Here is a 27,866-nt window from a genome sequence, read left to right on the forward strand (position 1 = left end):
CCTGAAGATTTGATCATCTGGATAAAAAAGATCAGGGGAGAGAGTCCATAGGTGGTGTAGCATCCAAGTAAGTAACAGAAGAAACAGCAGGAATCGATGCAGCAGCAAAGCCTTTTCAGAGCTGAAATTCCCCCAAACACAAAATTCCTCCCAGATTCCTCCTGCCTGGTGGGGTTAGAGTCCTCAGAGTACTCCTTGGGATTGCTGTTCAACTTGAGGAGTGGGCAATCACAGCTACCAAGTTAAAAGCAGCCTGGGACCAAGAGATGACTGAACGCAAATCTCACGTGTCCTAGCAGTAGGTCATCCTCCTCTCCAGCTACTCAGTTTGGATCAGAACACAGCCATTGCTGGCACCACTTCCAGGGCAATGCTGAATTTCAGAAAGAGGATAAATGAGGAACTACAAGAAAAAATGCTGGCTGTTTATCGCTGCTTAGAACATGGGGGTTTTAAAACCTGTTGGTGTTAACGCGTGGTGCCCAGGGTCATTGCGGGGAATGGACAGCGTCCCTTATAGGGCAGAGTTGGAGCCCATGGGATTACTGCCTTCCTCTGAAATAGAAAGCTGCTGGGCTGCAGTTGTTCCTTTTGACCCTAAGGCAGCCCACCTGCTCCTTCAAGACGCCTCTCATATATCAGCTGAGTAAATGAAGTCATGAAAGTCACGGTTAGGGTTTCCCAGCAAGGAGGAGCCTGGCCTTCTAATTTAAGATCTGCCGTGGATTTGGAGGAAGTTTTGGGGGCCTTCCCCACCTCCTCCCCCTGTCCTCAGGGCAGCCGATGCTCTTAGGAGAGCCATGCCGAACCTGGTGCAGCATGATGCTCCCCTTACAGCAGCACCGCTTCCTCCGACTCCAGCTGAGGCTCCGATACAGACATTTGGGGTCTGGCAAAGATCAGCAGAGTGGCCGTATCCATCCCTCACGCTTCGCCGGCTGCAGGTCTCCGCGGGCAGTGGCCTTGCACACAGCCCCGACTCGGGCCGTGTAGAAATGCAAGCTGCAAAAAACGCCGTGGATGGGTTCACTCCTGCTCCACGGTGCGAGGACTGGTTGAAATAAAAAGAACTGGTTATACTGATATGAATTGCCTAACCAGGCATTTGGCCAGTTCTCATCCTAAACTAACCAACAGAGAATTTTTCATTCATTCATCAGCTGTATAAGCCAGACACTACTGCTTAAGGCACTTTTGGGTGCTGACAAATAAATAGTCATCTCTGGGTATATTGGTAGTTTCAGTTATTTTATTTTTTTTTTTTTTTAGCTCTGACTAATGCCTTGGAGCTAGCGCCTTCCTACTTGTGGTAGTGTGAAAGAAAGAAAAAATTCTCCCATCTTGTTGGAGTGATGGAAATGTCAGATGGGTGCAAGAAGAGATCCATCTCCCTGAGCTTTGGGGGTTTTGTAACTTAAAGCCAGGTTGACAGGGCATGTCTTTCCAGATGATCTTTTCCTCTTCCCCTCTCCTCCTCCTCTGACCTGGCTGCTGGCAAAGGTCTGTGCTGCTCCCAAAATGGCAGTGTTGGTGGGGGACTGGCTGCTGTGTGGGAAAGCAGGTGCCTGGCTTTTTTCGTCCTCAAATGTCAATCCATCTGCTCCTGCCTTGGCATTTTCTGGGAGGTGCTCCCAGTAATAACACCTCTTTTTTTCTTGCTTTCTTTTTTTTTCTTTTCATCTTTTGTCTAGAAAGTCTCTGCCAACATGTCTGATACCGAGGAAGTGTAAGTAGAGCGAGCCGCTTGCATGTTCATCTGTTCAGCTTGGCTCCACGCAGTGGAGTGAGGGCATCCCCATGGGGAGGAGAGGCTGGGTGCTGCTCCTTGCATGGCCCTAAGTACCCTGAGGCAGTGGGGAAGCGTTGCCATGGATTTTTGGGTGTCAAAGGGTCCATCAAAGTTCACCTGACACGCTCCCTGTCCAACACGGGACGCCTTCCAAACACCTCCACCCAGCTCAGCCTGTCCTTGGTGGCCACGGCACTACACCTGGAGGAGGGGAAATTAAACACACAGTGTAGTGGAGGAGACACTTTCTGCCCTGGTTTAATAAGTCTAGAGTAATATGACCAAACCCAACGGGGTGATTTGACATTTACGCATCAGTAGGTACAGAGGGGAAATTTAGGGCAATTATGGAATCAGAGGCATCATGGACAGACCTGCAGAGGTCACTTAAGTCCCCTCCTCTGCTGCGAGGCAGGCTCAGCTCAACCTGTGTCATTTTGTCCAGCCTGCTCTTAAAAAAAAGAAAAAATTCCAAATATGACATTTGTCACCTTTTTTGAGCAATCTCTAACTAACACGGCCCCAGGGCTGCTCTGGGCCTTGGTTTTCATGCAGAGCAGGAGAGGCTGGCAAGTGGGGGCAAGGAATGGGAACCACAAGACTGATGTTGCTACAGCCACAAGATGAACATTGAGCAGCATCTGGCTTATCCTAAATTTTCATGAGACAGCCCTAAGGTTCAGAGAGCCTGCAGCACGTCTGGGTTGGTGTGGGCCATTGGCTACAGGCTGGCTTGCCAGGCACACTGGGGTTGAGGACCAGCTTCATCAGCACCTGCACAGCGCGTATGTGCGTGTATCACGTTATAGCCCTGTGGATTGTTCCTTGGTACGGATCCATGTGCACGACCAGAATGAGAGACACTATTTAAAATAAAACCCAAACCCAGTCACTTTACTAATCTTAAAACCAAATGGCTCCTGGAACAGAAAAAGGAGAACAGGAGAAAGAAGAAACACCAGACTTTAAACAACAGTGCACTGGGTTGTTTCAGTATATGGTTTAAAGCTTGGCGATAATATGGAATGGAAGGAATATTTATCTAGTTTCAATAACCTTTTTTCCTCTCTCGCAGGGAGCAAGGAGAGGGTGAGTCCTAAATCTGTCTCTAATGGCTTCCATGCAAGCAAATTGCTTCCTTTCTGCCCGTTGTTGGTATTTTAACAAAAAGCGCCGGTATGGTTAGAAAAATTTGAGGTCTCTTTTTTTGTGTGTCTGTCTGTCTGACTGTCACCAGATTTTGGTGATTTTACATTACCTGTAGCCCCAAACCGACGCGCTGGTTGCGGGGGGGTCACTGCTGGTTTTTGTAGGGGCACTGCCACCTGCTGGCAATTTCTATGGCGGCTTTTGTATGCATGGTATTTTCCGCTTTAAAACACAGAAGCCTGCAATATTTACATGCACTGTACATAGAAATATACAAGTTTGTTTTCTTTGCTGTTTTTTCCTATACTCGGAGGCCTTCTCTGCCTCTTTTCCTTCTAACAGATGTGTAGGTCTGAGTTCCCGTTGCCCAAGAAAAAAATTCAATACAATATCACCCTACTCCCCTTTTATACCTCCTCTTTTTTTTTCAAAGTCATTTTATTTGCCCGGCACCCCTGTGAGCGCAAAGGGCTCTGCCATGGGTAATGTCCTACCAATGCATCAAGGCTGATGGTTGATTTATCTGCTTTTTTTTCCCCCCTCCCCTATTTCAATGCAGAGGAATACGAAGAAGAAGGTAACAAAAAATCTTGGAATGTAATTTATCTTTCTTTGACTCTTGGTCCTGCTTTTTCCTTGTCTGTATTTCACCCTTCTCTTTGGTGCTTGCCACTAAAGGTGACCTGAAACACTTGATTGCTAAATCACTCGGAACCCATAAAACTGGCCAAACTGGGGCCGTGATGTGCCGAGCCTTCAAATCACGGTGAAACACAGTATTTGTATGAGCCGTAGGGGCTGGCTGTAAAGCTGGGAGCTAACCTGTCCATGAACTCGGAGTGTTTTAGAGAGGGGGCTGGCGCAGAGCCCACACAACATACCGTTGGTGACATCCTGCCGTTCTCATTTTGGCAATGTCCACGTCTTGAGTTTAAACTTTGAAATTGAAAAGAAAAGCAGGTTGCCCAGCTCCCGGGGAGCACCGAGAGCACCTTTCCGAGGACGGAAGAGGCAAGGCAGAGAACTGACTGGCAAAGATGAAGCTTTTTAATGCACTTTTAGCTGGCAAAATGTAGTTTGACAAGCTGCGGAGAGACAGAGCGCAGGTCTGGAAAGATGGAGCATGAAAAGCCCTTCTCACCCGAGTTATTTCGGCTTTTTACAAAAGCACCAGGGGGAGGAAGATTTTGAAGATGCATCGGTGTCTTTGCTGGGCACTTTTGACACGTTGGCTTCAGTTCAGGCGAGTGTAGCTGCTGGTTGTCATCTGCCATTTTCCCAAGGCGTCTGGGACGGAGGCGAGGGCCAAACTCTGGGCTTTCTCCCAGAGTCTGCCCTTAGTGTCCAAGACATCTTCTACGGGGTCAAGAGCGAAACCCTTTGCTGGGAGATGGGATATTTGCACATGGAGGGTATGAGACCAGCTCTGAGACAGAGACTTGCCCCTGTGCAGAAATGTCTAGCTTGGGGATTTTATACACATCAGCTTTTTTTTTTGGCCACGGATTCCCCCAGGTTGCTGCAACTGGCTAATTCCCATCAGTGGTGGTGGGAAGAGAGGTGTGACTGTGACCCCGCTTAGAGTAGTTCCTGACCTAAGGTACGTTATCCTTGTGTCTCTAATTCCCCCAGCATTGCTTCTGAGGGGATCAAAGGCCCAAAAGAAGAAAACAGAGATGCCAAATGGGTTATAGGGGTGCCTTCAGTCATTGTGTCTCTAGTCCTGCCCAGAGGGGCAGAGCCAGGAAGGTGAAGGTGCTGCTCATGCTCCATCCTTCATGCCTTGTCAAATATCCAAAGAGTCAGCAAAGGGTGTTGCTCCTACAGACAAGCCTTCCTAAAAGGAGAAGCATTTCGTCTTGCCTTTCTCCTTCCTTCCTTGTCTCCTTGTGGGTTTCAAGATTTTAATGATTAATATGAAATTAATAGGCAGGTGACTTCCTATCTTTTTAATCTGCATGACTGTCTCCTCTGAGGTGTGTCTTCTCCTTGCTCTCCACTTTTGCTTGACCTTTGTGTTACCTTCCAAAGTCATCCATTTCCTTTCCATGTAACTTCTCTCCATCACTTTCTAACCACTTTTTTCTCCAGGCCTGAGTTCACCCCAATACCAGTTTCTAACAGTTTTCTGTTTTCATTTTCCTGCTTGCTGTTGCTTCTTGTTCCATGACACTTGCCACCTGAAGCTCAGGGAGAAGGTATGTGACATGGCTTCTGCTTTCTTTCTTTCTCAGTGCGGAGGAAGAATGTGCGTGAAGAAATCCAGAGCAAACGGTTCACACCCAGTGGCCAGGACTTGGTCCTGAGCCACAGGCATCAATGCAATGATGGACATTGATGTCACTTATTGAGCTGGTAGGAGATTTGGCCTGTTTTTTGTTTAAAAACAAAACAAAACATGTATATATATAAATACATGCATATATAAAAAACAATAAAACACACACATATATATGTACTTTTTATATGTATACATATATACGTGTGGGTATATGTATATCCATATACGTAATACGGAAACAAATATATGCATTTGTTTTGGCCTACCATTTTCACTGAACTGCTTGCCTTTTTTTTGTCACAAGGTGTCAAGTCCCTTCCTTTCTCTCCAAAATTTTGTTTTTAAAAGGGAGGGAACACCTTGCAAAGTTTATATCTGTTGAAATTCAGGAATGTATTTCGTTGAAATTTAAAAAATTGATAAATGTTTTTCACCATTTGAGAAAATGATTTAAACAAAAGAAATGCACCGATTTTCTTTTTGCTTAAAAATCAACCAAAATTCAGCATTAGGAAATTTCAGCCAGCTCTAATAAAGAATAAAATATTGGATGCGTTTTTTAACATGGTTTTCATTTGTGGTCACATTCCCATATTCCAGTAACATTTATAACCCCATAATATGCTCATAAAAATGTTATTTTTAATTCTCGCTCACCCTGTAATTCCATCATTGTGTATTCTTACCCATAATGGCCTGGAAGCTTGGCAAACCTCAAGAATGTTCCAATAAGATTATTTCTTGTTTTAATTTTCTCCTTCCATTCCCTCTGCTGCTGCTTCCCACCGCAGAAGAGGTTCAAGAAGAAGGTACGTGAAACAGCTTCTCGGGCCCCCTCTTTCCCGCAGCAGGGCTCGGTGCTGATGCACCCCTCCATTTTGCAAGGCGGTAGAAGGAAACAAGAGGCAAGAGAAAGACGCTGGGACTGACGATCTGCAGGCAAAGGGCTTTCTTGTCCCTTGCACAAGTTGCACCGAGGGCGCTCCATATCCTCGCCTATCTGTGCGGACACCCCCGCTCCGGTTTTGGGGAGGGAGCAGCAGGGGAAATGCGGATACCATCCCCTCATCCAAGCCACAGCAGGCTCCCAGGCTGATTTTTAGCCCTGGGTTTTTGTAATGCCCGCCACGGAACAACTGGGCTCTGGCTATAAAGTCTTCTATCGGATGTCAACTGGTTTCTCCTACATAGCTTGGCAGATAATGGTCGGATGGATTTTGATTTCAAAATCCATCCGTGGTAAGGTAATGTGTGCAGCCTTATGTTACATAGTACATATTCTAGAATATGTACTATTATATATAGTATATAGTATATATTGTAAGTTTATAGACTATAATATATAATATTATGCATAATATTGTATATTACAAGTTTATAGACTATGATATATTATATTATATATAATATAAATAATAACACTGCAGAATGCAGATCTGATTAATTATATCTATGCAGATGCTGGCAGGCAAGCCCAGCGGGCTCCCCGCGCTGCATGCGGCGTTTGCGAAGTGGGACGGGGCAGAGCAGAAGAGGGCACGGGGCAGAAACCCTCCCTTTGCACTTGAGAAGTTTGGGATGTGGTGCTCCGGGTAGGAGGAGCCAAAGGGTGTGTTGGTTCTGCATTTGCAAAGCTTTGTGCTACGGGCACACTTGAAACAAGGGTAAACCTCTTTATGACAGCGTGGGAGACCCACTCTGAGCAGTGCGCAGGGTTTTTACAGCATCCAGGTCCTGAAGGTTTTACATTTCTTGTATCTGTGCGTGCTGTGGTTGCCTGTCTCCATTTCACCTCCACCCGTTTCTCTATTTCATACCCACTGTGGTTTTTTTTAGACCCCTTGTTGCATTCACACACCCTTTAGTCTAACTGTTCTCATTTTCCATCTTGCTGCTCTGGCTCCCTGCCACGTCCCACCCGATGAAGTTCATGAAGCAGGTATGTGCCATCACCTTCCGAATTGCTCCCTGCCATCTCTGTGGTGGTGGCGGGGGGATTCAAGGGGGGTGCGAGAGGAGCAGGACCCGCTTACTTTCCCCCTCTCCACCGTGGCCAGCTCTGCTGCAGGCTAACGCACGGGAATGGTCTCGGTGCACGGTCTGGCAGACGCCGGCGCAGGGGTAACCCAGCCTCTCTGCCGCTCCGGCCGTGTGCGGAGCTGGCCATAAAGCCCATCAGGGCAATGGCAGGAGGTTGTTCCTACGAAACTGGAATGAGAGGAAAATTCCAGCACGCGTTATTTCAGCTTATTGTTAGATTTTTCCCTCTCCAATATCTTTTTCCCTGTTCCGTTTACACAGTGCAGTTGTTTCCCAACCACACCTGCCTCAAATTCCTTCCCCTCCTGGTCATTAGTGCATCCTTTACTGGGATAAAACTTTTCCCTCTGGCTTAACAGAGTTTTCAGCCTGTGTAATATCAGTCTGTGTAATAATGTGTTTCTCCTAATGTTCCTCTGCATCCTGTCCTGTGGCTCTTTCCACCTAAAGAAACTCAGGAGGAAGGTATGTGACACGACTCCTGAATTCCTGTCTTTCAGAGTAAGCTCTGGTTTTGCCAGTAAGCTATAAGATGGTAAAAGGAAACAGGAGTTAAAAATAGGCATATTAAAACAGGATAAAACTTTCCACCATTTTGTTTTTTGTACTCTCTTCCCTCATGTTCTGTCTTGACATTGAATGTACTGGCAATGCTATGTGGTAATTGTTGCAAAAAAAAAAAAAAAAAAAAGTATTAAAAGTGCTGGGAAATGTAAACCTCTTAAAAGGATGCAGATTGAAAAGCCTTCACTCCGAGACTGGTTGGGTCTTGTTGGAAGGTTTATTTTGGACCATTCGGGGTGGGTTGGGCCTCTGGACGACGTGCAGATGTGCCCATGATGGGTCTGCTGCTACAGCAGCCGCAGAGGGGATTCGCCCTCCTTTCCCAGGCTGAGGTTCTTACCATAGCCTTTCCACATGCGCTTTTTTCAGCTTAAACCCTGTTGTGTAAAGCAACTGGTGATAATTTTGATGCTTAGCTTTGCAAATGATTAAATACGGCCTCCTTCTTCATGCAATGGCATTTTTAGGCTACTGTCTCACGGTAGTAAGTGCTGCTACGTGCCAGCAAAAAGCCGCTGGCCTCAGGTTGTAAATCTTGCCTGGGCAAGCATCAGGGCTGTGAAACAGCATGCTGCTCCAGGCTTTACGCAGGACTGCAAGAATGTGCGTATAAGATAAATGTTACCTGATACGGCCACTTAAATCAGCTTTATGTTTTTAATATCTCAGACCGTTTGTGCCTTCACTTCCAGTAGCGTTTTTGTACCCACGGTCATTTCATTTCCTCGCAATATGCTCTCAGGCTTTCCCTCCCCCTTCCATTTTGTACGAGTGAAGGATTGTTCCGATGTTTCTAACGTTCTTGTCTTCCATCGCATTTTGCTCTGTGACTCTTCCCACCTGCTAAAGCTCATGAGGAAGGTATGTGCCACGACCTGCGAACTCCTCTCTTTCTGTCCGGAGGGGTAGCGCATGCAGGAATCCCGGAGGTGGCTGAAGAGGGGAGGATGCAAAACCACCCTCCGCACGCTCGCTGTCGGCTGCTGCGCTCCTGTGGGATAAGCGGTGTGATAAGTAACAAGTACTAACGCTGCTTTGGGAGCGATGCCCGACGCGCAGGCTGGGCATTGCTTCTGCCTACTCCCCAGTGCCCTGATTTCTCTAACCGGGCTATGGGTGCGGGTACCAGTTGGTACGGGGATAGTGTTCCCAAAAGCATTTCCTCTACGCCATGCCCCAGGGCGGAAGGTGGGACAGCCGTGCCCCGTGGCGATGCCACGTCCCTCGGTCACGTGCACCTCTTCCTCCTCTCCCCCCGCCGCGGCGCGGAGACGGAACGCGCGGTTGCAGCAACGCGCGCCGAGGTGGAGGGGCTTGCATCTGAGGTCACGAGCAACCTCACGAGCAGTGTCGTACCTAGTTTTCTGTTGGGCTAAGGATTGCATCAAGCGGCATCGTTTTGGCTGCAGCGTATTTGCAGAAAACGCCAATTCAGAGAAAAGACATAGTTGCATGCTTTTTCCACAACTATTGGCATTTTCTGGTTAACGCGCATTATGAAAAAAAATGGGGTAGCAAGGTTGCACTTTGGCGTGACTTTATAACATGAATTAAAGTCCGGATCAGGTAAGACGGTCTGTGTTATTAGCAAAATAGTAGGTCATACGCATTGAAGCATCAGCCTGCCAGCCCAAACCCCATGTACCTTTGAATTGCCCTCCGGCCCCCGTCTCTGCATGTCCAGCAGTGTCATCGGGACACTTGATCCTGCAGGTCGGAGAGCAGTAACGTGCTCGTACTTACCTTCCCGCATCGGTGTGCGGTCCTGTGCACCGGTGGCGAAATCCCGGGCGCTGAGGGAATCAATGCCGGCTCCTCTGAGCCCATTGATTTCTGCAGAGGCTGGGGTTTCTATGCACATGAATAAGAACAGGTTGTCGATACCCTTTCTTTATGTTCAAACCTAGGGGTGATGGCCTTGATTTAAATACAAGTATATCTTTTTGTCAACCAGAGGCTACCAATGGCGGTTGATTTTTAACATTACGAATATATATGTTAGTCATCTGCACCTTTTATCTCCCAACACCCCATGTCCTTCCTCTCTGTGATTTTCTGACTGACATCCATATGTGCCCTCTACCTCTCTTTTAATCTTATTAATGGTTTTTATCCCTTTAACCCCTCCACCCTGGCTAAAAAGTGTAAGGTGTTTTTTTTTAATCATCCTCTGTTTCTCGCTCTAATTCTCTTATCTTTCTTTGCATCTCTTTCCCTGCTACTTCCCTCTTAAAGAAGTCCATGAACCAGGTATGTGACTTCTGAATTCCTCTGCGTCAATCTGAAGGGTTATTGTGTGCTGGAAATTCAGTTGCGCTTGGCAATTTCACAACTCGGTCATGTTCTGAAATGGGACAAAATGGAAACTTTTCAAACAAACAAACAAAGAGGAAAAAAAGGAGGAAAGTCTGGTTTGGCAGCTATTGAAAATTATTTTTTTTATTTAGTTGAAACAAAACATTTTGTACCAACATTTTAATTTTTTTCTTCTTTCCTCTATGGAAGATTTCCAAATTTTAAAATGAAGCATTGACTTTATGGATAATGTGGGGTAATGTATATATAGTGTAATGCAAGAACAAATCTGGAATGAGAGATTGTCACAAGGCAAAAAATGAAAAGGTTTTGTTCTAGAGATATTAGTATCTGTGCAACCTTTTATGGTTGTGAAACTGTTTCCATTTTTTTAACCAAAATCTCAGCTAAATCTACATGAGTTTTGAAACATTTAAATTGAGTTGAAACTATGATTTCTGATGGAAAATTATACCAGTAACTCTAATATTATACTCAGGAATTCAAAGATGGTGGAAGAGAATAAGATAAAAATAAAATATTAATGATAAACTGTAACTTGCAGCTTCCTTACACCTTCCACAAGTAGTAATTTCCTCTGCCCTGTGACGCATAATAATGAGGATAAGAGCTAACCGTTGCATGAAAAATGTAATAACATTTTTGTAAACAAATACCTCAATGTATAAGCTGTAGTAATAGCCACTGACTGGACTCTGAGCCACCCGTACACTGCGTACAGGAACGTTATGAAGTTTATTATCTGGAAAAGCAGAAGCAGAACTTGCAGCGTCCTCTAAGCTCTCTGTGAAAATTACTCTGTGCCCTTTGGAGTAGCTTTATCAAAGCAGTCACATCTCAGCAGCCGCCCATCCCAGCTATTTCACTCTGCTGTCCGCAGAGGGAGACCAGCCTCTTAGTTTAGACGAGACCAGTACTTTTGCCAGAGTTGAAGTGAGCGCGGTGAAAGCTGTCTGACCGATTTTTGCATGACTTAACACTTCAACACTCATCCGTGCGCTGCTTCTCATTTCCCTCCTGTTCTTGCCGCTTCTCTTTTCACGTCCTTCTTCTTTTTAACCATATTCATTCTTGTCTCTCATCTGCTCCTAAGGTTTTCCTGACCTTGGTTTGCACAAGTTAGAGGTCATTGCTACCATCCCAGCTGCTTTGCCTGCCTCTGTACCTCTTTCCCCTGGTATTTATTGAGCTGCTACTCACCGCTTGAGTGTTGGTCTCAAGCTTTGACACACATCTGAGCTCGAAATTTGTGCAAAACGCCAGTTATTAACGCACTCTGATTACCAATAAAGCCATACCTACAGTCTCCCCACGTTTTCTTTTCCCTCTGTAACGTAAAGCATAACAAAAAAGACAGTTTATAAAGAAGATTTAAATATAATAAGCTTAGAAAAAAACAATTATGTCAGAGGGAGACTGTCCCAGCTTTTCATATCACTGCGTGATTATTTGGTTTCTCTGTTATTAATGCTGTCTTTGTTTAATACATCTTCTAAGTCACAGCCTACCTGCACAAGTTCAGAGTTGTGCAATTCTTGCTCTAATTCCTTTATTTTTTTTCGCTGACACTTTCCGCCTAACCGAGCGCACGTGTGTGACATCTAAATTCCTATGTATTAATCTGAAGCCTTCCTGTACATAGGAATTTGAAGATGTTGAAGAAAACCAGAGTCATAAAGAATCAATCCATTTTTACGCTCCCCTAAACTTTATTTTCCCTATCGGAAACAAGTATAATTATTGTTTGTAACTGAAGAGTCACCTTCTAAGAAGCTGAGAAGAAACATTTTAGTGCCCCTGAAAAGTTTTAGGGCTGTGACTGCGCCGTGGCCGGGGCAGAAAGCAGGTTCCCGAGCTGCAGTAACACAGGCTGCTTATCCTCACGGGTATCGCCTGCTGTAGGGTATCAAGCCCTCCGTAGACGCGAATATTGCCAGTCCTGCAGAGCTAAGCCTCAGGTTTGCCGGTGGAGGATCTTAGATGGCGGAGCTCCGGGTGCAAAGGCGGAGATAGGGTCAAAGCCTTCACTGCCTTGCAGTAACTCCTGTACCCCCGCGCCCGCAGCTAAGAGGACACGTGCATGGCGGGAACACCGGTTACGCCGCACGCTTGTAAAGCTCTCTTCTTGGGTATGTTTTCTTTCAAATTTAAGGATCAGTTGCCCAGAGTTTATATACTTGCAATTCATCAACATTCAAACTCCTTTTACCTTTCATTTCTACAGCATCCCCTCCCTATCTACTTCACACCCCACTGTAGTTACTCTCCTCCTCCGCTCTTATTAACGCTCTGTCCCTACAACCTAATCTGCAAACGATACTCCTTCAACCCAGTCTTACCAAAGTTTGAAGTGATCCCCTCCTGAATAACTTATTTCTAATTCTTTTATCTTCCTTTCCTATGTTTTTCCCCTGACACTTCCTACTAAATGAAGCCCCCCCTCCAGGTATGTGATTTAACTTCTAAACTCCCCACTGTCTGTCTGCTGGGACAGTGTGCGTGGGAAGCGAATACGAGGTGACAGGAGATAACAAGCTATCTGTTCACGTTAGCTTGTAACTTGCATGCCTTTGGGGTCGTTGATTTTTTAGTTTAATATTGTTTTTTTCTCAGTAAAGTGTAGTCAGCAGTAAGGAGGAGGAAACTTACCTGCTGCATGAAAATTTTACTAAAAAACTAGGGGAACACATATACTATTGTGAAAGAGTAGCTCAGCAAGAAGTGTCCTAGTGGAATGGGTTAAATTCTGCACTGTGATACGAGAATGAATGTTTCTTCCTATAGGAAAAGCTTCATTTCAAATCTCAGGGCAGAATTTGACCCATTGACTGTACACAGGGAATATAAATACTGTGATTATTTTTATGGCTGCTTCGCAAAATAGCCAATGGTGCGTGCACAGCTGAAAAGCAAAACCTGCCCAAGAAATCCGCATTGCTGATCAATTCTTGCTTTGCAAAAAAAGCAGAAGAATGAAATGTAGACCTGCACTGACTTTTGATGGACATTTTCTTCCTACGAAGTAATCCGTTTGTAATCCTACATTGCAAATGGATGTGAAGAACAGCAGTAGATTCATACAGATATCCAAGCTGTCTTCAAGGAAGAAAATAGCCTGAGCCATGGATCTAGAAAGGAGAACTGAGCTTCTTTGGAAGTTAGCTGAACGTTGATGATGAGTTACAGCAGGTATTTCAGTAGGTTTCCAAACCACATGGCGCTTATTTCAAGTGACTGAAATACTGCTGTCGAAAAGGACGGATCCAACAGCGCTGTAAGAGTGCTGACTATGTTCATGTGCATATTTCAAATCAGGGTAAACCTTGGTACCCTGTGCTGTCAGGTTGTGCTTTATGTCATATAACGCTAATACTTTTTCTTTTTTTAAGCACTGGGCTATTATCCTAAATCTGCCTGTTTCACCTGACTGAATTCCTTTCCTGTTCTGTGACTTCTGTTTATATGCTATTTCAAATGTAATTAATTAAATTTACCTCAGGTTTACTTCTTAACTTCATCCCCTTCTCCCCTTTTCCTCTCTGCCCCTCCTCCCCTTTGGCTCAAAAGCTCTTTTGGTGTGTGAAATAACAGGTTTCTCGTTCTCATTCTCTTATTTTCCATCGCATCTTGTTCCATGACACTTCACACCTGAAGTTCATGAGCCAGGTATGTGACATGACTTCTGATTTACTCCACCTAGCTGCAACACGAGAGCGTGTGCCTGTGTGCGTGCGTGTATGAGAGAACAGGAGTCCTGGGTTGGTAGAAGAGAACAAAACAAGAGAAACAAACATTAACCACAATGATTACTTGCAGCCCTTTTCTCCTTTAATCTCCACGCTTACTACTACTTTAACCTTACAGCATCTTTAACTCCTGACAGCCTCTCCAGATACCTTTTCTCCTTGCCTTAATTCACTAATTCCTTTATTTTTTTTCCCCTCCTTCATGCATTCCCTGGTCTCCTTCTCAGGCTTCCAAGAGTTTTAAATAGCTGTTCTTTTTTTTTTTTTTTTCTCCTCTCTCCTGTCTTTCCATCACTGCTCGTACCACGACATCAGCAGAGGAAGCCCCTGAAGAAGGTATGTGATGCACCTAAAGATTCTCACCCTTTTTCTCTTTCAGTGCTGGGGAAACGGTGTTAAAAACACTGTCCTTGTTCAAGAGCAGAGAGCATGGGAGGGATGGCTTTGGATGAACGTGGAGAAAAGGGCTATATGTTTGCCAAATCAAATCACCAAAAAGGTGGTTTTTCTTCTTGTTTGGTCTCCGGAGAGTCCAAGGTACCCAGCATAGAAGGGAGGGGGTGGGGACAGTTGCTTTTAGGACAACAGTGCTGGCTGTGGATTGACTACTGTGCTTCTTCTCTTTTGCTTTTATCCTTCAACCTACAGCTGATGAAGAAGGCGAATACTATGATGGTAGCTTGCTGTTGCCTTGGGACAACAAAGTCATCTTTCTAACATCTCACTTGGTTTTTTTTCTGTATTTGCTTTTTTTCCTCACTTGATTTTAAACTCAGGAACTGGGCCAAAACATCTCTGCCGCAAAGAATCGCTCACTGTGCATATCCAGTCATGCTCGGTGGGGTCACTGTTGTATTGAGAAGCCTGTACATCCTCATTAGGATAGCAGACGGTGAAAACCAAGCTCTAGAAGCTTGCTCTGGACTTGTCTTTTAGCTAGAACCTGTTGTGTCATACCTCTCAAACCTTCCCTATCCCCCAAAAATCAGGAAAGTATCTCTTAAATGATATGCTTGAAAATGGAGCTGAGCGCTGCATAGATGTGCCTTCCTTACCCAACCTTAGAAGGCCACGGTCTCCAGGCCTGAATCTGCAGATACTTAAACTGCTCCTCCAGCCATGCACTTAAAATTGTGCTAAACGTCAAACATGTGAATAAATTTATTCAGACTGGTGGGGCAGGCCATGGGCTTGAGACAGTGTGCTCATAATACTTGGTTGAGTGGGCACTGGAGTACATGGGTGGGGACAAGACCCACGTGAAAGGACCAAATCTAAGTGTATGCGGGGTCAGTTTTGCTCTTGTATGTGGGCAAGATAATTTAGGCCCCCTGGGCCAAATTCAAAAACAGTTTAAATGTACAGAAAGACTCTCATGGACTTTCACAGGTCTTTGAAGTAGCTTGGTTGTGTTCTGACTGCCTCAAGCCCTATAACACCTGGCCAGCTGTTTTGAAAGGCAAAGCCCAACACCACCGTGTCTTTTCTTTGTTTCCTTCTTTTGTTTTGTTTTGGTTTTGTAGATTTTTTTTTTCTTGCTGTTCATTTGTTTTAATCTTCTCGCTCGCTTTTCAGGCTTTTTTTATTTAGGGAAATACCCTGAGGACCTTTCTGAGCCCCTTTCTCTCCTTCTTCTTGTCTCTCGTTCCTTTTATTTTTAATAGCATACTGATTTACTTATTTTTTCAAGGACACATTGTGAGCTAGAGGTGTTGCTTCTGAGAAGTGGGATTAAGGGAGGGTGTTTAGGGATTTCTCAATGAAGTAAAGGCAGTTCAGATGGATTCACAGAAAGGGGGAGCACTGTGTGAATATCTCGCAGATTGGGCAGGAGAAAGCAAGGTTGTATTTGTGTTGTGTGCTCTCCTTGTGCGAACCCTTTTGGAAACCAGAAACTCAGAGACTGTCTCTCTAATCACCAGGGCAATGAACTTGGATTTACAGTGGCTCTTGCCTTCTTTTGGCAGGGTTGTATGTGGAGGATTTTGTCACAGCCCCATGGTTCATGGGCAGAATGACCAGAATGTCAGTCAAAATCCGCCATGGGAACAGGAATTTGCTATGACAATTCCTGCTTATCAACAAATTTTGGCCCAGTTCCTTGACTCATTGTCTTGAAAGAAGGAGCATTTCAAAATAAATCACATCCCTGGGCTGCTTTTGGTGCATACAGTATGGACCATGCTGGGTCATGCACTGCAAAGGACTGATTTATTACTGTTCATTTTTTAAGAAAGGCTCCTATTTCTTTGTTATCCCCTTTTCTGGTTTTCTGGAGGTACCTTTAAATATTTTAATTACAATTTCTTATTTCAAGAACAACTAACCTTAATTTTTCTTTTTCTTTTTACAATTGTTTGTTGGTTTAATTAAGTTTAAAGTACAGAGTTGGTGGCAGGTGAAATCAAATTCACACAGTCATTGGTAAGACAGGTGTCGGTCCTGGCAACGAAGGTCAACACACAGAGTCATTTTCTCTCCACTTCCCCCCCCCCCCCCCCCTCTGAAATATTACTAACTGGCAGCTTTAAGCTAAACAGGAATGTTTCTGAAAATTGTCTGGGTATGTCACGAGGGAAGGGTATCCTGTGTGAATAACATCCCTGATAGACTGGTTAATTGTGATTACTTTTCCTCTCTCCAGATAAGAAAACCCCAGTTGAACTAATGTGGTAAGAAGCTCACTGGCTATTTGAAAATCAAAACAATTTAAAAAATAACTGGAGAAATATAGAAGGACACTGTTGGCTAATGGTATTTTTTTCCATCAGCGATTTGTGGCTTCCTTTATACAAGTGCTTTAAAACACTTTTCTGATTACATGCTGTTTATTTTATTGACATTGCTCTAGCATCTAGAGGCCTCAACTGAGATGTGTTTTGGTAGGCAGTGTTCTTGCAGTAAATGAGAAAAGTCTACACCCCCCTTCCCCCAAATTTCATTACTGAAATTGGTATGTGAGAGTGTGAGTGAAAGGAAAGGTTGGTTTCTGATCTCTTTTATGCATCTCTCATATCTCTCAATAACCCATTTCAGCCATTTTCTCAATTTTTTATTATCCAATATACTTGCAAATGATGTCGCCCCTAAATATTTTCCAGTATCAGTTTTTGCTACTTTTTTTTCTCATAATGTTTCATTTTATTCTATCCTACTCTGTTCCGTTTGCTATTACAAATTTCCTCCATCAGTCCCAAAACATCTAGATGCAAATAAGCATTTGAAAAAAATACAGTATAATAGCTTTCTGTACCATGATATGGCTAGCAAGGCTTGCGCACCCACTCCTGAGGGAGGCTGTTTTTACTTTTACTTTACAAAGCTGTTTGTTTTTACCAGATTCAATAGGCTGTGAGCTTTTTACCTCAGTTCCTCCCACCGAACCAACACAGGGAGAGTCTTGTACTGCAGAATCCAGCAGCTTCCCTGAAAGTTCAAACGTAGCGTGTGGTTATGAAAGTCAACCTGGGTCCCTGTGAGACTGGGCCAGAATAAACACATAGGTTTAATTTACTTCTGTTTGTGAGAATAACAGTGCTGAACTTACTGGCATTACACTGGAGTTAATAACTAAAGTTTAAAAAGCATAGCAGGGAGGGGAATTGATCACAAGCACAAATGTTAAGCAAGTAACTCATAAGACGGCACAGTTCTGAGAGGCAGGGAAAGGTCACTTGTTGCAGGGGAACATTTCTGACTGCCAGAGGACCCAAGTTGACAGTCCCTGTGATGGTTCAGCCTGCCTATCAGGGCATTACACCTCTCCTGGAGATGCAAAGATCATTCCCATTAATGCCCATGGGAATTTTGCATGTACCTCAGCAGGAGAGGATGCTCACCAAGAGAGGATGGCCTTTCCAAGCTGGGTTTGAGGAGCACCACGCAGTGCAGAAGAATAGGCATCTTCCTCAAGGCACCAAGGTATCTCAGGGACATGCGCCCTAAGATATCTTGGGAGCCAATGAACCTTGAAAAAATGTGTGTCATGAAGGTTTTCCCTCCTGGCCTCCATGTGAGGCATTTGAGTAAAACTGGTAAAGCCTAGTTATCATTGACGCGACTGTGAATTCAGGTTAACGTCAGTGAAAGAAGTGCCGATTGAAAAAGGCAACATTTTCGTCTATCCTCCAGCCCAGCTGTCCTCCTTAGAGCTTTGGTCAGGATGGTTTGAGAAAAATAGTTTAGCATTTACATGAAACCATTGCCTTCCAGATGCTACGTTTGGGACTTCTATACAGTCTCTTGATTCTTTTCTACCAAATTCTGTTTCAAGGGTAAAAACAGATTCACTCCTAGCAAAAGGGGTGTGTGAGTGTGTGTATTTCTGTTGGAAGTGCTTGAGATTTAACCAGTTTCTCTGGGATGTTTCCCCTAAGATTAAATTCCCTTTCCCTCCTTTTACTTTAGCAGCTGGCATGTTCTCTGTTGTTCTAACTGTTCTCCCTCTTTTTCCCTTCCTGTTTTGCTCCATGTTTTCAAATACAGAGGAGAAGCCCAGAATAAAGTAAGTATGAGGGGAAGGGAGTTTCAAAACCCTGGGCTCAGTTTTCTGATCTAGCAGAAGCCCTTAAATTGTCTATTAGGCAAATGGCCACTAGAAGTCTTTATCCAGCCCTCCCTTTGGCAACATCCAGCTGTTCCTGCATGCCTGTCCAGGATGCCCGCTTCTGCCAGAGGATGCCTTAGCAGTAGTTACTGGCCAGGGTCTTAAGACGAGTTCCTGATAGAGTCAGAGGACTCGTGAACTGTCCAAGATACAGTGGTCCCACAGTACCCCAAGATATAAGTGGCTCAAAAGTAAATCCTTTGTGAGAGGCCATGGCTGGGAAACTACCCATCCATCCAGGACTGCTGATGGTAGGAAGGATGGCAAATGCTGGGCTGGGCTGACTTCAGCTTAACTGAGGTTTCCTATGGACCTTCCGGCTCTGGGTCTCAGACCTTCCCTTCCCACGCTGCCAGCTGCCCAGAATGGAGCGTGTAGCACTGTGCCGACTGCCTTGCAGACCAACGTCTTTTTGTGTGGTAGGGAATGACCATAGGGTTTGGAAATGAAAAGGGTTTTTTAGGGGTAACTCCCTGCCCTGCATGACCTTCCATGAAGGACAATGGCCCTTAGTGCTGTTCTGTAGTATTTTTCCATTGACTTGCTGTTTCACCCCTCTGTATCTCTGTCAACATTTCTCCTTGTCAGCATCGTTCCTGGAGGCAGGGCAGGTCAGGACGTCCTATTTAAAAAGCTGCCTGTTCTTTAAGATGAAAATCCTTTTTTGTTTGTTTGTTTTTGTTTTGTTTTGTTTTGTTTTGTTTTTGACTCTCTGCAGACTAACTGCTCCTAAAATACCAGAGGGTGAGAAAGTAGACTTTGATGTAAGTATTTCTGAGACTGGCTGTTTTTGTCTGTCTGTACCTGAGCCATACACACATGAACCCACTTAACTCCTCCTGTACTGGATATTCCTGAGGATAAAGTCAAGGACAAAAGTATGGATGCTTTGTTGCCTGTTTTCAGTGAAAGGCTACTCTCTGCTCCCTGAAACTCTCTAGATGCATTAGTTGATAATGTGATTAAGCTAAAATCCTGTATTTCTTCTTCTTATCTTTGAATCTTTGAAGTCAATATATGAAGAAAGGAGAAAGTAAGTGTTTTAGGACATCTCAGATGCCCTGTGCCATTGTTGTAAATGGTTTGAAAGTTGCAGGCTGAAATAAAGCAGGCCTATACACATCTGTTGCTGAGAAACACTACCTAAAATGACAACAGAATTTTAATAATAAACAGAGATCCAAACACCTTCCTAGAAAGTTGAAAAATGAAGAAACTCTGGTGTTGAAAATCTCCACAGAAATATCTGCTTTGCCCAAAAATGCAGGAACATTTTCTAGGTAAAATTCATATCCCAAAGCAAAGAGAAGGCAGCCAAGTATATGCAAAGAGGAAGTAGCTAAGCAAAGCCAGGAATAAAATATGGTGTAGGGGAATAGGAGATGTGGATTCTGTTCCCTTCTGGGCTCCTGACTGTCACCTAGATGAGTCTCTGACTGTCTCTGGCCTGCATCAACTGCCATTTAAGCTAATCCTATAGAACTCCATGGATATCTGCAGACAATTTCTGCTTTTGTTTCTCCGTGTAGGGTGCTGGGGATGTCCAGTGCATGTTTGTAGAGCAATATGGCATTACTTAATGCATTTTCCTGCTCTTCTAGGACATCCAAAAGAAAAGGCAGAACAAAGACCTGATTGAACTGCAGGCCTTGATTGACAGCCACTTTGAAGCCAGGAGAAAGGAAGAGGAAGAGCTGGTTGCCCTCAAGGAGAGGATTGTGAGTCCTTGTACTGCCATTTCCCTGTACTAGATTGAGAAATCCTCTGTAGATGACAAGTTGAATCCATTAGTCCACTGTCAGACTTTGGCAGAAAGCTGTATTGGTGTGTAGAGAAGTGACTGCTCAAGTCACCACCAAATGGCTTCTTCCCACATCTGTCCCCTCTCTCAGCCTCTTGTTTTACACCTGGGAATTGCAGAAGAGACCCTTCTGCATGTTCTGCCAAGGCAGTAGGTAGCTCACTCTCCATGAACCAAACTCTTGGCGGTGGGGCATAATACTGGATTTAGATAAAGGCACAATGATGACTCGTTGCCTCTGTCACTGCTTCTTTCAGGAGAAGCGCAGAGCTGAAAGAGCAGAACAACAGAGAATCCGGGCTGAGAAGGAGAAGGAGCGTCAGGCAAGGCTTGCAGTAAGTGTTTTTTTATCTCTCTCCTTCTCATAGCATCAAACTGGAGGACCTCTCTAGAGACAGAAAAAACCTACAGGTTCTGCCTGTCACTGTCTGAAGAAGAAATGACCATCCCCTTAAAGCAAGGGCAGGAAACAGGAGTTGCCAGTTCTCATCAACATGCTTCTCTGATCACATTCTCTGCAGTGACACTGGCTGCTGGGGAAGCTGTGAGTCTCCCCTAGAGTAACCTCCTTCTGTGTGTCACACTCCACAGGAGGAAAAGGCACGCAGAGAGGAAGAAGATGCCAAGAGAAAAGCTGAGGATGATCTCAAGAAGAAGAAGGCTCTGTCCTCCATGGGTGCCACATACAGCAGCTATCTGGCTAAGGTAAAAAACACAGGGTTGACTGGGAACAATCTTTATTACAAGTTGAGAGAACAGCTCAACTTTCCTTCTTCTGGATGCCTAGCAGTTTGCCTTACATGCTCTGTCACTGAAATCGCTTCATTCAGACTGAATTTCTGCAGTCTGATGTTAATTGATGTTCTGAAAATAGGCTGATCAGAAAAGAGGGAAGAAGCAAACAGCTAGAGAGACAAAGAAGAAGGTCCTGGCAGAGAGGCGCAAGCCCCTGAACATCGACCATCTTAATGAAGACAAGCTGAGGTAACATGCTTATCCTAACTTACTGAATGTAATAGACTGAAATTTGGTCTTATTGTCCTGGAATCTTCTCTAAAAAAACAAGGTAGAGGAGAGGGCCTTCCTTGAAATTCATCGTGGAACAATGTTAAGTTGTGCCCTTCCTTGATCTGGAGAATGGAGGGGAAATAGGGATGTGGGGAACTATTGAAATGGTTTGGTAGCCATCTAGCCATGCTCCTGGCATAGCTCCATTAGCCTCTCCTGTTAATTAGGATTAGTCATTTGTGGGACTAGGAACAACTTTAACCCCAGTTCTGAGATTAGTTGAACAAACCTACAGATTGGAACCTGTAACATTCTTGGGGGTGAGTTAGAGCTGCTAAGGTATGAGTACAGATCTCCATGGAGGCTGAAGGCTTGGGAGCTGAGTGCTCTGGTGCAGAGCAGTCATCAGATGATAGTCTGGGCTCTACACATTGGAGTTTACACATGATTGAAAGATGAGGTTGGCTCACCTCAGCCCTGAAACAGATGAGATGATTGCACAATGGCAGCTGTTCTGCTAATCTGAGTGGCCTTCAGAGTCCTCTTCCCTTCTCATCTGATTGCCCTGGACTCTCTTCTCTCATTAAAAGTTAGGGGGAAAATTAAATCTGTAGGAAATACATTAGTGTGTGACACACGCTAGAGTGCAAGTCTAAAAGGTTCTTGGGTGAGAATGTGAGCAAAATGTGACCTTGAAAGAGGTGAGTAGCTTTCAGAGGACAGAGGACAGAAAGGGTTTGCAGGAAGATGTATGAACTGCATTATAAAAAACATAAAAGTCTTATTGCTAGCGATGTGAAAACCGTAGAAAATGTATGATGTGATGTGTTTCTCCCATCTTCCTTTTCCCATAAATGCACAGGGACAAGGCTAAGGAACTGTGGGACTGGTTATACCAGCTGGAGACCGAGAAGTATGACTTTACAGAGCAGATAAAGAGGAAAAAATACGAGGTGAGTTGGGACGCCATTTTGCTAGTGACACTGGGTCCAAAATGTAAAAATCCCTGTGACTCCTCTGGCAGCAGCCATGTGGTAACATCATTTGGGTCTCCAATGCCCTTTTGCAATATTTAAGCAGAAAGGCACCTGAAACTGCATTCCCCTAACATACATACCTGGACTGGATTTCACATTTTAGGCTGAAATTGAATAGGCCACTCTCAAGGTTTTCAGTGCCCCACAGAAAGGCAACCCCAATGGAAAATGGACTCCCCACCCTCTGCCCAAACATATCTTGTTAATTCTTGTTTATCTATAGGTAACTGTGGCCTGAAAATTCAGTAACTCTCAATTAACTCATCTCCACTGCAAACTAATATTTTTAAACCCATCTTTGATTTCACACTTGAACGTTGTAAGTTTTATTCCCATCCCAGGCAGATTCCTTGTGGACTGAGCTCTCTGGAGTCACTGAAAACTGTCTCCAGGCAGGAGCATCTGACTGAAGTGTCACATGGTAGCAGAAAGTGGATGTATTTCCTTCACAAACAGTCACAGGACAGGGCTGCACTCACTTATGTCAGATTTCAGTGGCTGAGAAATCCTACCGGATCTCTCTCCGTCTTGCGCTCTTTTTAATTCCCAATCACACAGACACATGCTGACAGGAAATGAGCAACACCAATTTAACTATCTCAATCTCTCTTAGATTTTAACAATGCGTTGCAGGCTGCAGGAGCTTTCCAAGTTGTAAGTACAATGAACTTGCCTGTGTAACAGCAGCAGCAAAGGCTACCAAATGCATGAGCCTGCCGCATGGTCAGGTGCCAGACAGAAACTGGCACTTGGCTTCAAGTGCAGAGAGAAAAGAGACAAATGGATCTTGTGTTTCTCCTTTCACTTCCTTTTTCTCTCCCCTTCCATTCTTTGAAAAGAGATGAAGTGATAATTTAGGAAAAGACTCAGGGTCCAGCAGGGAGGTGGCTAAAGAACTGAGCACACAACCCACTCAGACCATATCTAAAATGATTCCCTATCCAAACCTCTGGTATGATGTGCATGGGGAAGTCACCCCATGCAGAAGCTTAGAGATGCATGTGTAATAGCTTGGACTTAACAGAAAAGAATGGTACAAGATTTGGAAAGATGCTCCACCTTCTGGACCCATGCTTATCCAGACCCAAAACATTGGAGAGGGCTAGCTTAAGGATAACAGGTCAACTGGATGTGGAACACCAGGAATTAAGGCAATGCCAGGGGAGACATGCATGCTATGGTAATGAAACCTCTGCATAAACAAAGCGATGGGTGGCTGATGATGAAAGGCAAGGAGACAAAGTACAAAGAATGAGCAAAGTAGAAGGAAATTGCACAGCTGAGATGGGAGAAGAAAAGTGGAAGAACAAAGGGAAAATGATAGCAGAAGAAAAAAATAAGGAGAGAGGCTAATTGAAAACAGGAAAGGCAATGAAGGACACACAAGCAAGGATGCAAGGGAGAGACAAAGGAAGGAACTGGGACACGCAGGAGTGGAGCTGTTCTTTAGTTCTAGTGTCTGTTGCCCGTTGATGCTTCATTGGAGAGTGAGTGTTATAGTCACTATCACAAGGTTATCAGTGAAGGTAAGTCTTAAGTCCTTGGGTCAAACTGAAGACAGCTGGTTCTCCGCCACACTTGGGAAAAATACTCAGTTGCAAAAAATAATTTAAACCGCTGCTGCAGATATTAAAACTTCCATGAGTAAGTACAAAAGCAGGTGATCTGCTGATGTTTCCTCCCTTGTGTTGTCCTGTTCCTGCTAATGTTTCAGTCTCTTACTTTGTTTCTGTTTGCCATGGAAAGACAACATCCAGGAAATACCAGTTGTTGGGCTCACTTGAATGTTTGACTTTTTTTTTTTCTTGTTTCACACATGGGGAATGTCAAGTGCCACTTTAAATATTCAAATGTTGGGTCATCAGTTCTCTTCACTGCAGAGCCAGTGGAGAACTTTGAATTACACCAAAAGCAGAAGCAAAACATATGTCTTGGCAAGTGCATTTTTCCACCCCAGGAAAACCAGGTAGAACCTTGACTCAGTTCAAGTAAGAAGGTGAAGGGGGAAAAAGAGGGCTCTCTATCACAGCCTAGTTCTTGTAAGCTTTTCCAGTACCTCAGCTGGAAGAGTCCCAGATTTCGGTAGTGAGTCCAGGGCTATGGGCCAGGACTGAGGTGCTAAGTCAGGCCATAAGGTGCTCATCCTGTGCAAGGTAGGTGTTTGCTTTCCCATGCATCAGGCTGAAATATTTATTCACCCATGGCTAAAGTAAAGAGATGCTCCATCTTGTAGGACAGACTCTCTAGTGGCTTGCAGTCATCAACAGAGCTTGGGAAGGTGTTCAGAGCCCCAACTCCAATGTTTGCCTCTGTGGTTGCTCAGGATCTCCTTGAATATTTTCTTTTTCAGTCCCTTTAAAAGTTATCTTCTCTTATTAGATGAATGGCTGGGAAGGTGGTGACTGCTGCAAGCTCTTCACCTCCTGCTCTCCCAGCCAACAAAGGTACTCCAGCAGAATGTGTGATCCATCTTCCATTCTTGAGATCCCCATCCAAAGTCCACCAAAGTTCTTTGAGCTTATACACTTCTGAATGTGTAGGAGTAGGGGAAGAGTGAGAAGGTGAGGTTGACAGATACAGGTGTATGGGGCCATGCAAGAGCTTTCCAGCTAGCCAGGGTGACATTCATTCCAGTTCACTTGCCTGCAGTTTGACATGTGAGTTCACAGGAGATTAATTTGTATACATAAGAACTCTTCTAATAAGGGTTATAAAATTCTAGCTCTTCTTTCCCTTGACATATGAAATTGGCTTGCTAAGGAGCAACATTTCTCTCCTTCAAGCAAAGGTGAGCTTTTATTTCAAAGGAAGTATTAATCCCTACCACAGGCACCTGCTTCCAGGACTTCAGCAGGTAAAACTCCCCTCTCTGTGAGGGAACAAGGTTTCTTTATCTCTAAAAACCCTGGTCATATATGTTGTTTGCAGATTGTCACCCTCAGGAACCGGATCGATCAGGCTCAGAAGCAGTAAGTACCTATATCCCCTTCCTAGCTCCTGGCTTGGGGATATCTTCTCAGTGTTCAAAGTAGCAGCTTCAGCCTCAACACCAACATTTTCTTGTTGCAATGAAATGAGGCTAGAGATGGAGGGGCAACTCCCATCCTGCCTCACATTGAGAAAATGAAGGGGAAACTGAAGTGAATGTAACAGCTAACAAGAAAAAATCACGTTTCTTCACACCATGTCTGCAAAATTTCCATCTGCTTATTGCCGGGGTTTTCAAACACCTGACTGAGGTGCTTTGAATACTTGAGGGAATACAACCATTGTTTACGAAGGGTAAACAAGTGGTTGCTAGGATTATAAGGAATGGTGTGTAACAAGACTAACATCATGGAATTACTGTTGTAAGTTCTTTTCACTCATCATCTCTCTCCTACTTTTCTTCCCCACAAGACTTCTATTTCAGTAGATTTTTTGAGTCTTACATCTTTAACTATTCTAGGCGTTTACAGTGAAGTTATGAGAGACCAGGGCTAGACAAAGCCTGGAGGCTAGGACATGTAGAAAATCTAACAGACACAGAGAAGGAACTGAAGGGAAGCAAGGGAGGAGAGCTATGTAGCAGTGGGATTTGACCTTCACTGTGCTTCTGTATGTTCATTGCAAAGTCATGCCAGGAATGAAGTGGTGGTCTTTGGTGACATCTTTGGATGATGGCAGTGACCAGACGCTGCTTTCCCACTTCCCAAGCCACCCTGCCTTATCAGATGAATGTAACACTGGGGGCTCAGTTGTCTGCAGATGCCAAACAAGGCTTGACCTTCCCGTGGTATTTTCTGTACAGAGCTGTAGGCTGATAAACCTCAGCAGAATGTGCAGCTGTAGAAGGATGCCATGGTTTGTCTGGGTGTTGCTACTCTTGTGAGGGGCACTACCACACCACCCACAACAGGCGGTACCATTACTGCATGCTTGTTCCCCCAAAAGACATGATACTCTCTCAGGACATCATTTGAAAAGGTTGCACGGAGAAGCCCCACAGCTCATGAGATTTCTGTGTGCTTAAATTTCTATCCACACTAGACTGTATCATTCTGAAGCAATGTCTGCTAATGTGTTATACAAGGATCAAATGATCCTTTTGCTTTGGACTTTATTAAGTCTCCTTAAGCACACTCTAAAGGTTAGGCATAACATCAAACATGACAGGCGCTTGTGGAGATGAAAGGACTCTGCCTTCACTTGACGAGCTATGCAGTTCCTATACTGGGTTTTGAACCTGTGGAGAGGCTGGCAAAAGGGACACTGAGATGAATTTAAGATAAGCAGAAAACGCTCTGCTCTCGCTCACATAAAAGGTCAATTTTTCGAACAGACCAAGTCTAACTTGGTCAAACGGTAAAGTATCCACTGTGTGTATGTCTGTGTCACTGTGCTACATCCTTCCGTAAATATGGCTAGTGCTCTTGAACAAATCCATGGGGCAGCACCACAAAAATCTCCCCAGATGTATCCTCCACATTTTTTTCTGCTCCCTGGAGGAACCAGTGGTTCTGAAGAAGGCCTCTCTGTTGATAGCAAGGCCCCATGACCTTGTGCTTGGCCCCCAACCCCATGCTCTGCCATTTCAAAGAGTTGCCCCCAGTTTGCATGTGCTTTGGTTCAAGAAGCAGCCTCATCATCCTGTGTGTGAGATGGAAAGGTTTGGTGGTGTGCTGAGCCCCAAAAGCCAATGTGCTGCCTATGGGAGCCGGTGCAGAATCTAACCCGACTAACTTCATGCCTGGCCCCTCTCTGACTCCAGGTGTGCCCGCTTCTCAGTCAGAAGGTAAGTGGCTTGCATGTAGGATTGTCCTTCTGTGTGTAAGAAGATACTCTTTGGAGAGAGTTTGCCTCAGGTGCTTTGCGTGGGGAGTGTAGCTGGAGTGCTCCCACAGACACCACAAGCAAGATGAGGATACTGATATGAGGGGAGCCCTAAAAAGTTGTTTGCTGTTTTGGAGGCTCTCAGTCTCATGATATAAGGAAGAAGCGACTCTGCTTTTGCTAGAGCAAAGCAATTCTTAGTTGTATTTAAATTATTGCTCAGCTTTTTGCCTCCACTACTAGACAACTACAGCATCTGGGGAATTTGACCAGAGCTCCCTGATAATGAGGAAATTTTCTCCAGAAACAGCTCTAAATCCTAAAATCCAGATCATAACAGATTTGAATTTAGGAAACATCAAGCCTGTGTCTGGATAGGCCAGTTTAGTTTTGAGAGCACCTGGACTTCTGCCCTGATAATGCAGGAATCTGAAGGGTCCACCTCTTTCAGGCACGCACATCCTGGCCTTTCACTAAGAGCCTGAGGAGGAATCTCTTTCCACAATATCGACACTATTTTTCTCAGGATGTGCTCTACGGCAGGTGTGCCCAACATAGGAGAACTGAAAGCAGCTCAATCCTAATCTGAGAGTCAGAAATATGCAGTGGTCACAGAGCCCCACCACCTCCATCATGCTGACATGTTCTTCTTTCCTTTTGTATTGCAGCAGCAAGAAGGCAGGAGCCAAGGGCAAGGTTGGCGGGCGCTGGAAGTAA

The 27,866-nt window shown here is 44.6% G+C and overlaps 1 protein-coding gene across 1 annotated transcript; it reads left to right on the forward strand.

The window, feature by feature from the left end:
- Positions 1–5,910: 5,910 nt before the first annotated feature.
- On the forward strand, positions 5,911–27,866 carry TNNT3 (troponin T3, fast skeletal type; the record flags this gene model as incomplete). The annotated part of the gene is given in 11 exon segments (XM_081999918.1): positions 5,911–5,955; positions 5,957–6,000; positions 6,002–6,028; positions 19,210–19,255; positions 20,093–20,209; positions 20,550–20,627; positions 20,884–20,997; positions 21,167–21,276; positions 22,163–22,253; positions 25,266–25,306; positions 27,818–27,866. Coding segments are annotated over 11 exon segments (762 nt in total).

This window comes from Phaethon aethereus (genome assembly GCF_964289735.1).
Source record: "Phaethon aethereus genome assembly, chromosome: 5".
Classification (NCBI taxonomy): Eukaryota; Metazoa; Chordata; class Aves; order Phaethontiformes; family Phaethontidae; genus Phaethon; species Phaethon aethereus.